This window comes from Mastomys coucha, unplaced genomic scaffold (genome assembly GCF_008632895.1).
Source record: "Mastomys coucha isolate ucsf_1 unplaced genomic scaffold, UCSF_Mcou_1 pScaffold3, whole genome shotgun sequence".
Lineage (NCBI taxonomy): Eukaryota > Metazoa > Chordata > Mammalia > Rodentia > Muridae > Mastomys > Mastomys coucha.
In genome coordinates, this window is record NW_022196909.1 from 49492152 (window position 1) to 49500979 (window position 8828).

An 8828-nucleotide genomic window follows, 5' to 3' on the forward strand; every position below is an offset into this window, starting at 1 on the left:
CCCCTACCACTCCCAGCCCCACCCCTTCAGGCCTCGGCACCCGGCAGCGCTGTGGACTACCCACTGACGGACCTGGCACTCGACACCAATTACACAGCCACCGTGCGTGGTCTCCGGGGTCCTAACTTCACCTCCCCAGCCAGCATTACCTTCACCACAGGTATGGCCAGGGAGGGATGCGTGTGGGTCACAGATGATCCAAGGGAACAGATCTGGGCCTCATCTCTGTCTCTTTGCATCTGCCCCATCCAGGGTTAAAGCCCCCCCAAGACTTGGAGGCCAAGGAAGTGACTCCTCGTACAGCCCTGCTCACCTGGACTGAGCCTGAAGTCCCACCCACAGGCTACCTGCTCAGCTTTGACACTCCTGGAGGACAGATTCAGGTACCCCACTTCACTGGCCATGCGCTTCCCCCGCGGCTCGATTTGGAGGTGCCACCTCTGGCTCTCCCAGAGAGTCTCCAGCTGACCCCTCTACTGACCTGTCCCTCGTCTGTCTCCAGGAACTCCTGCTTCCAGCAGGGACCACCTCACACCGGCTTCTCCGCCTCTTCCCGTCCACCTTCTACAGCGCCCAGCTCCGGGCCATTTGGGGCGAGAGCCTCACACCTCCCGTGTCCACTTCCTTCACTACTGGTACTGGCTCTGGGGTTTGAGCTTCGGGGGCAGCTGGGCTCTGAGGTTTGAGGAAGAGAACAGACAGACTCTCCACCTCCTCTCCGCAGGTAGGCTGCGGATCCCCTTCCCTCGGGACTGTGGGGAGGAGCTGAAAAATGGGCCCAGCGCCTCAAAGACCACCACCATCTTCCTTAACGGCAACCGCGAGCGGCCTTTGGATGTGTTTTGTGACATGGAGACCGATGGAGGCGGCTGGCTGGTGGGTTCCTTTCAGAGCCCGGCTCCCTGTGTAGCACTGTGTGTGATGCCTCTGAGCCAGAGGCTGACGCTTGGCCCCGCCTACTTTCCAGGTGTTCCAGCGCCGCATGGATGGACGGACGGACTTCTGGAGAGACTGGGAAGAGTATGCCCATGGTTTTGGGAACATCTCCAGGGAATTCTGGCTGGGTCCGTGCCTCATAGGGCTAGGGAGCCAGGGAAGGGATGGTATGGCAGTCCGGTGGACCCCAGTACCCTGATGAAGCATGCTCCACCTCAGGCAACGAGGCCCTGCACAGCCTGACACAGGCTGGAGACTACTCTATGCGTGTGGACCTACGGGCTGGAAAGGAAGCCGTGTTCGCCCAGTATGACTTCTTCCGCATAGACTCAGCAAAGGAGAACTATCGCCTCCACCTGGGGGGCTACCATGGGACTGCAGGTAAGTGTGGGCTCGGATGGGGTTGGGGGCGGGCATGAGGGTGGTGATCGTCACCATGGCTTCCCACGCCCTGCCAGGCGACTCTATGAGCTACCACAGCGGCAGTGTCTTTTCTGCCCGCGATCGAGACCCCAACAACTTGCTCATCTCCTGCGCTGTCTCCTATCGTGGGGCCTGGTGGTACAGAAACTGTCACTATGCCAACCTCAACGGGCTCTATGGGAGCACAGTGGATCACCAGGTGGGGGCCGTGGATCTGGGCGACCTGGGCTGAGTTACTCTCACATGAGTGGCCGGGCTTCTTATGCCTCAGGGACTCATCTGTGAAATGAGACAATTATGCCAACCTTCTGAGGAATCTTGAAGAGACCATTTATTAGTAATGGGCAGAAGGCACCAGCTCAGGGATTGTGGGGGAGATGGCTGGACCCTGGGAGTCACCTACAGGAGCGGGGTGGGGATGGATTAGGTGGCATGGATGTGGCATTGTCTTGACTCTCTTCCCTTGACAACCCCTCTCCTCAGGGAGTGAGCTGGTACCACTGGAAGGGCTTCGAGTTCTCTGTGCCCTTCACGGAAATGAAGCTGCGACCCAGAAACTTCCAGGCCCCCAGCACGGGCACCTGAGCCTGCTGTCCACCTCACTCACACCCCGGTATGACTGCCGAGCACTGAGGGGTTGTACCCAGAGAAGGGCCAGTGTGCCTTTACTGTGCCCCAGCTCACGGAGGAAGCCTTCTCTGCCACAACCTCACAGCACCATGTTTACAGGGGGGAGGGGAGGGGAACGGAGCAATAAAAGAGAAACTGAGGCACAAGGCTCGTCCTATCCTGTCAAGGATTTTTCCCCCTGGTCTTGGGGTGCCTGGTTCCTGGGCTGCAACCGCACTTGGAAGGGAGGAATCGGGAGATTGATGCCAGAATAAGGCTGGGGCTGCAGGGAGGGCAGGGTGCCATCTGCTGGCGGCAGCAGCGTGAAGGCCTGGAGCAGGCGAGCCAGCACCACAAAGAGCTCCAGTCGCGCCAGAGGCTCTCCCAGGCACACGCGTGCCCCACAGCCAAAGGATGGCATTCTGGGATTCTTGCCAGGTTCCAGGAAGCGTTCTGCGGGTAGTAGACAGATAGCTAGAGAAGTTTGTCCCAGCAGAGGCCGGGCCTCTCCCACTCCCTTTCCTGTCTGCCTCATACCAGGCCAGAACTTGCTGGGCAGTTCCCAAACCATCTCATCCAGGTTGGCGCCCTGGATGTTGGGGATGATGATCGTATCCTTAGGTATGTCATAGCCGGAGATGCTGAGGGAAGGGTGGAGTCAGGAGCTGTCCAGAGCTCAGTGAGGCCTTCCTCCCTCAACCCTTAACTGGGGAACCACCTGCTAGCCCTAGTTGCACGATGGGGCAAGGCCAAGGGCACCACAGGCCGCAAACGTAGCACCTCGGAGATGGTGGCCATGAGCAGAGGCAGCTGCATTCGGTTCTTGTACAGGAGCTGGGAGCTAGGGCCCAGCTTGAGGTCTAATTCTTCCTGCAGTCGCTTCTGGATCTGAGAAGGAGGGGCAAAGCTCTTCTCAGGGACCAGACTTTGCCCAGGTGGCTCACACCTGCCCGCCCAGGTGGCTCAGAGCTGCCCGCCCAGGTGGCTCAGAGCTGCCCAGCCTGCAGCCCCTCCTTACAGCCCATTTATCTGAGCCTAGAGCCCCCTCTGTGAGCATAGCCCAGGCCAAGCAGTCAAGAGCAGGGCAACTGGCCCAAGGTGCCAGAAGGGGAGCTGTCTTCCCATAGCGCACCTCAGGGTGGTGAAGTAGGAAAGCCACAGTCCAGGAGAGTGTGGTAGCCGTGGTCTCGGTGCCACCGATGAAGAAATCCACCACCGACATGTGCACGTGCCTCTCCTGGAGTTGCTCTGTGTCTTTGCCATCTCTTTGCTTCTCCACTCCCTGGAGCATGTAGTCAATCATGTCTTTCCACTGGCCTGCTACCAGGCTGTCCTGCAGAGGCAGGGGAAGCTGAGTGTCTAGCTTGGGGAGGGAAGCCTGCCCAGCAGGGTGGGGGTGGAGGGCGGCAGGCGTCTCACTGGCTGAAGCCAGAGGGGCTGGTCCCCCTGCAGCGCTCACCTTGTGCCGCTCCAGCTGCTGCTTTACGATATGGTCCCTACTCTCTTGGAACTGCTTCAGCTTCCAGAGGCCTGGATTGGGGAGGAACTGGGGCAGGGAAGGGGAGTCAGCTGCAGGGTGGAGACCGGTGGTCCCCCTCCCCCACAGCCCAGGGGGGGTCTGGGTTGCGATTTCTCACCCTGAGAAGGGGAATTATATCCAAGATTTGGATGGACCAGTGGTTCCAGGCTTTCAACAAGTCCTGGACGCAGTCATGAATGGTATGTACCAACGTGCTGTCCTGCCAGAACAGGAGGGTATGCTTTGAGTTCAAGACCTGCAGAGGGCCAGCCAGGAGGGGCTGAGGGATGGGCCCGAGGGGCGGGAGGGTGAACCTTGTCTCCAAAAGTGAGGCAGGAGATGATACTGCAAGTGAGTAAGGAGAATTCCTTATGGATGGCCACTGGGGTGCCAGCCTGGGCTCTCATGCGCTGTGGAGGAAAGACGGGCTACAGAGGCTGTGGGGCAGGGGGGTACTGGGGGACAGGGAAGCTGACCCCAAGAGCCCAGCCTCACGTCACAGAATTCCTGGGTCAGCTGCTCTACCAGAGGCTCCATGGAGTCTCGCATGCCCAGCACCAGGGCTGAGCGAGAGAGTTTCTTGTGGGCCTTCCACATCAGAGAGTAATCCCCCAGGGACAGGTCCAAGTCCATCTCTCCTGCAGGAGAAGTGGTAGAAAGACATGGTCACAACTAACCAAGAAAACCAAAGGCCTCCCCTGCCTCCTGAAGTCCAGGAAGTACCCTTAGCTCAGGGCGGTGGCCACACCAGGTGGATCTCTGTGAGTCTTAGGCCAGCCTGGGCTACATAGTGATTTTCGGGTCAGCAAGGGCTATATAGTAAGACCCAATCATGAAGAAGAAAGGAGGAGGAAGAGGAGGAGGAGGAGGAGGAGGAGGACAACGACGACTTTGACGACGACAAGGAGGACGAGGACAAGGACATGAAGAAAAACTGTGCCAACCCTTACCACTCAGTGTCGGGGGTCGGCCGGCAAAGTCCACCCACTTTTGGATCAAGGCCTCCTCAATGGTTCTGTTAGAGTTCAGCACCACCACATCTAAGGGGACATGACAGTGTCAGGCAGGGAAGAAGGGGGTCACACAAGACAGAAGACTGGCTTACCTTGCAGCCCCAAGCGGATCCTGTAGATGGGCCCAAGTTTCTGAGTGAGGCCAAGCAGGTAGATGGGAAGGTTAGGCTGTAGAAAGTGCAGAAACCCCGGGGCCAGAGGCGGGAGATGGAGGTTCCAGAGCTTCCACTGGCCCCACAGCCAGCGGGTGCCAGCTAACAGCAGCAGCAGCAGCAGCAGCAGCCCAGGAAGCAACATGGCCGACACTTGCGCAGGGACTGGTATGGCCTTTTATAGCCCAGCCCTTTGTTCTATTGTGGCTCTGACCTTCGCTTCAGGTGCCTTCCTGTCCCACACACACAATTTGAAAACAAAGTATGTTTTCAAATTGGCACAGTCCCATCAGCCTTGGAGAGTCTATGGATCAAAGATGGGACCATCCATCAAGAAGAAAGGGAGACATAAAACCCTGACCTCTCTGTATCAAGATCAGTTACCTAACTCCATACCAGCCATGGAGGCAGAGAGGTCCACTCGAGCCAGCCCCTCCCACCACAACTCACCTTGGACCAGCGGAGTGGAGTGGATTTGTTCTAGAGAAAAGAAACGAATGGCAGTCTCTGCCCAATATGCCTTTTGGGTTGACCTATAGTCCCAACAAGTACTTTATTGATATTTGTTACCACTACTGTTACTTTATTTTTGCGATGCTAGACCAGCCCTCCACTGCCAGCTGCGTTCACAGTCCTCGCCCTCTTTTGTTAGTTTTGATTCAAAGCCTCACTAAGCTGGCCCAGGGTACCTTAAACTCACCTGTAGCTCAAGCAGGTAGAAACTTTGCTTCTTCCTTCGGCCTTCAAATAGCTGGGAAGGCAGATGTGAGTCACCTGGCTCCTTGTGAAATTCTTTGTTATTCTTCCCTTTGGTTTGAGGCTTGCATGGGGGGTAGGGTGTGGCAGGGGGGTAGGGTGTGGCAGAGGGGGGTAGGATGTGGCAGAGGGTGCTACCTGTGGGTACATATTGTACATGTGTGTGGAAACCAAAGGTCAACCTCAGGAGGTCTGTCCAAGGGAAAAGACCCCTGAGCTTTCATTTTCCTGAACCTCCCTGATTCAGCCAGGCAAGCTGGCCACTGAGCCCCAGGAATCCTCCTGCCTCTGTGTCACCATTTCTGGAATGATAAACAAGTACTGTGGAGCGCTGCTGCCGCGCTTTAAAGATGGCGCCTGCCATTCTTCTGCTAAGGAGTAAACACATCCTTATTTGGCAAGAAGGTTGCACCTACCAGTGGCCTGATCGCTTGTCATGACTCTGTAGCCTATGATAGCACAAGACGTGGTATAGGCTCATGGGCAGTCCTATGAAGGGTATTTAAGCAACACTCACAGACCATTCGGGGGCACACCTTCAAATCTCATGTAATCAGCCATTCCTAAGTAAACTGTTGCTAGGAAGAACTGGTGTGCTAGTCTTTCTTCCCTGCTGGTCAGGGTGATCAGCGCGACACAATGTACCACAGGGCTGGAGAGGTGGCTCAGTGGTTAAGAGCACCGGCTGCTCTTGCTGAGAACCTGGGTTCAGTTCCCAGCCAGACCCTTGTGACAGAGGCTCAGGGTGAGAATCCAGCTGCGCTACCCACAGCTGGGTAAGCTGACAGCTGACAGACCCTTGTGACAGAGGCTCAGGCTGAGAATCCAGCTGTGCTACCCACAGCTGGGTAAGCTGACAGCTGACAGACCCTTGTGGCAAAGGTTCAGGCCCAGCCTGGATCCCAGGCTTGCCCCAGGAGGTAGAAAGAAGGGATTCTCAGGTTGGGCAGTAACAACAGCATCCTCTTTATGGGCGATCTTCCAGACCCGGGCTACAACTGTACCCCTACTCTGGTGGCTGGTTTGGGGAATGCAGATGTAAGTCTCGGGACCCTGAAAGCGGGAGACCTGATGTTCTGAAACATCCAGGAAGACTAGAGCTTCCCGAGGGGCTTGATTGATGGGGCGACCTAGAAAGCTGGTGTTTGTGGGAGTCCCTCCAAAAGTGCCTCTGCTTACCTCATCATGCCTCCCACACCTCCAGATACAAACTCCAGCAACAATAAGTCCCAACTATGCCCTGTCCTGCCCCCAGCCTTTGTCCATCTCCCTTTTCTCTGCTTCAAACACCCTTCAAACATCCTTGTTCTCTGTGCCCAACTGTTGCACAATGAATGCTATAATCTAAGCACTCAAATGTGGAGGCTCCATACCAAGTCGGAGGCCAGCCTGGGGTGCATGAGACCCTGCTTTAACCAAACAAAGCAGAAAAACACGGGAAACCTCCACGCTCCTCTGGTACTCTCCTCATTGTATAAGCCCTGACATCTTACCCCCAGGGCACAGGAACTGCTTGGTCCCATCTGTCCCCAGTGATGAGCTTCTGGGCTAAGAGGCTCTGGCCACTCCCTAGGAAGAGCTGGGGAGGTGGCTCAGCGGAGAAGAGCACCAACTGCTCTTCCAGAGGTCCTGAGTTCAATTCCCAGCACCCACATAGGGGCTCACACTCATCTGTAATGGGATCTGACACCCGCTTCTGGTGTGTCTGAAGACAGCTATGGTGTGCTCATATAAACAAAAAATAAATAAGTCTTTAAAAGAAGAAGGAGGAGGGGGGGGAACGAGACAGGTCATGGATCTCTGTGGAATGGTCAAATGGCAGATTCACCTGACCTCAGTAAATTTCCTTGGTAGAACTAGGTCACCCTTGAATAACCAGAGGTGCTACCAAGGTAGGGGGAAGGCTGACCCTGAGAGATGTGCTTCCCCTAGAATATTCAGGAACAAATACAAGTCAACCTTTGTCCGATTAAAACCGGTGTCTGGATTGATCACTGAAGGTTGCGCAACTCCAGAGAAATTGCCTAAGGCCATTGACAACAAAGGCCATGACACAGTTCAAGCCACCAGACCTCAGGACTCCTACTGCATGAAGCAGAGTTCCGACAGTGGGCTTAAGAGGAGAGGTGTCCCTGAGGGTGCGGTGACTGTGACACCCAGCAACAGGCACCTGGGGTACTGGGGCACTGGCTACTGGGCCCCAAGATGGCCTGAGTCCTAGGAAGACCTCAGGGAGGTTCAGGCAGAACTTCTCAGCCCAAGGCTCAGGCCTGGAAACCCTGGGTGAGTGGCAGACTACCGTACCTACAGACAGACATGCGGGACACTTGGCTGTCAAAAGCTTTTATTTTATTTACGCTGTAAAGCAGGGCCTCTCACCCAGAGAGGCCCTGGCCCTGGGCTGAGCTCAGGGAGGTCCTGCGGCCTCACACCTGGCACCCCTGGCTGCTGTACTCCTGCAGGAAGTCGTTGAGCTGGGCGCAGGCTGCCCGCTGGCGGGTGCTCTTGCACAAGCGTTCAGAAGGCATCTCCTCGATCCAGCTATTTGAATCCAGCAAGTACTGGGGGCTGCAGGTGACATAGCGGGGGGGGGGGGGGGGGGTCAGGACAGGTATGCAAGGCATTTGGCTTTGAAGAGGCAGAGCTAGGTGCCTGGGATCCGTCCCCAGAGGAAGGCCACGGGTCTGAGGAGAGCAAGGGAGGGCTTGGGTGACTCACTCTCCCTTGAGGTCACTGGTGACCCCGTCCAGCCCCATGATCAAGTACTCTTTGTTAGGCTCCAAACGAAGGCGGCAGGAAGCCCGGACCAGGAAGTTGCGGGTCTGACCTATGAAGGCCTTGGCATCCTTTGCTGCAGGAATAAAGAGTCAGAGCCGTCAGAGAAGGAAAAAAGTCCAGGAGAAACCCAGGGCGGGACTCTGTGGATCCTGCTGTGTAACCCATGCTGCTCCTTACAGAAGCTGTTCACCGTTTATGAATGTTTATGAACAAGCCCAGGTTCTCAAAGACCAGGGGCTGGGGAGATGGGAGGATGGGGGTGGGGGTGGGGGTCACATCCAGACTTGGAGCTTTCCCAGTCCCAAGAGGCCCCACACCCAAGCCTCAGCCTCTGTGCTCCCCAGCCCCACACCCAGGCCTCAGCCTCCGTGCTCCCCAGCCCCACACCCAGACCTCAGCCTCCGTGCTCTCCAGGGCTCCCCAGCCCCACACCCAGGCCTCAGCCTCCATGCTCCCTAGCCCCCCCGCCTCTCCTTCCTACTGAAATGCAGGACTTGGGTGATCTTGGTCTCAAAGAGGCGGAAGGCAGCTCTGCCATCTTCTCGGAGAACTTTCACTTGGAAGCCTGAGAGGGAGAGATAAGGGGAAGGTGGTGGGGCAGAGCAGGGAGGCCACGGGTGGGGGTGGGGGTGGGGGTGGGAG

At 56.8% G+C, this 8828-nt stretch overlaps 3 protein-coding genes across 13 annotated transcripts in view; 1 reads left to right on the forward strand and 2 right to left on the reverse strand.

Moving 5' to 3' along the window:
* Tnxb (tenascin XB) overlaps window positions 1-2135 on the forward strand; it is a 60520-nt gene extending 58385 nt beyond the window's left edge. For all 10 annotated transcript variants that reach the window (XM_031347403.1, XM_031347409.1, XM_031347407.1 and 7 more), the window contains 8 exons: window positions 17-160; window positions 253-383; window positions 503-635; window positions 725-876; window positions 968-1064; window positions 1156-1317; window positions 1395-1558; window positions 1843-2135. In XM_031347403.1, coding sequence (XP_031203263.1) covers window positions 17-160; window positions 253-383; window positions 503-635; window positions 725-876; window positions 968-1064; window positions 1156-1317; window positions 1395-1558; window positions 1843-1944 — 1085 coding nt within the window. In that variant the 3' untranslated portion in view covers window positions 1945-2135. The remainder of the gene's footprint in view (window positions 1-16; window positions 161-252; window positions 384-502; window positions 636-724; window positions 877-967; window positions 1065-1155; window positions 1318-1394; window positions 1559-1842) is intronic.
* On the reverse strand, window positions 2064-4797 carry LOC116074685 (steroid 21-hydroxylase). 2 transcript variants are annotated; one of them, XM_031347414.1, is made up of 10 exons: window positions 4593-4797; window positions 4438-4527; window positions 3983-4125; window positions 3802-3897; window positions 3606-3707; window positions 3428-3514; window positions 3101-3301; window positions 2687-2856; window positions 2506-2609; window positions 2064-2421 (listed from the first exon to the last, which is right to left on the reverse strand). In XM_031347414.1, exons 1-10 carry the CDS (start codon window positions 4795-4797, stop codon window positions 2144-2146), a joined length of 1476 nt encoding a protein of 491 aa, XP_031203274.1. In that variant the 3' UTR covers window positions 2064-2143. The 2 variants fall into 2 exon arrangements, with proteins under 2 accessions (XP_031203274.1, XP_031203275.1); XM_031347415.1 differs by having other exon boundaries at window positions 3983-4122; window positions 4423-4527.
* Window positions 4798-7735: 2938 nt separating this feature from the next.
* The window catches only part of C4a (complement C4A (Rodgers blood group)), an 18723-nt gene continuing 17630 nt past the window's right edge, over window positions 7736-8828 (reverse strand). The window contains exons 38-40 of the mRNA XM_031347899.1: window positions 8668-8751; window positions 8127-8259; window positions 7736-7976 (exon numbers count right to left, since the gene is read on the reverse strand). Coding sequence (XP_031203759.1) covers window positions 7835-7976; window positions 8127-8259; window positions 8668-8751 — 359 coding nt within the window. The 3' untranslated portion in view covers window positions 7736-7834. The remainder of the gene's footprint in view (window positions 7977-8126; window positions 8260-8667; window positions 8752-8828) is intronic.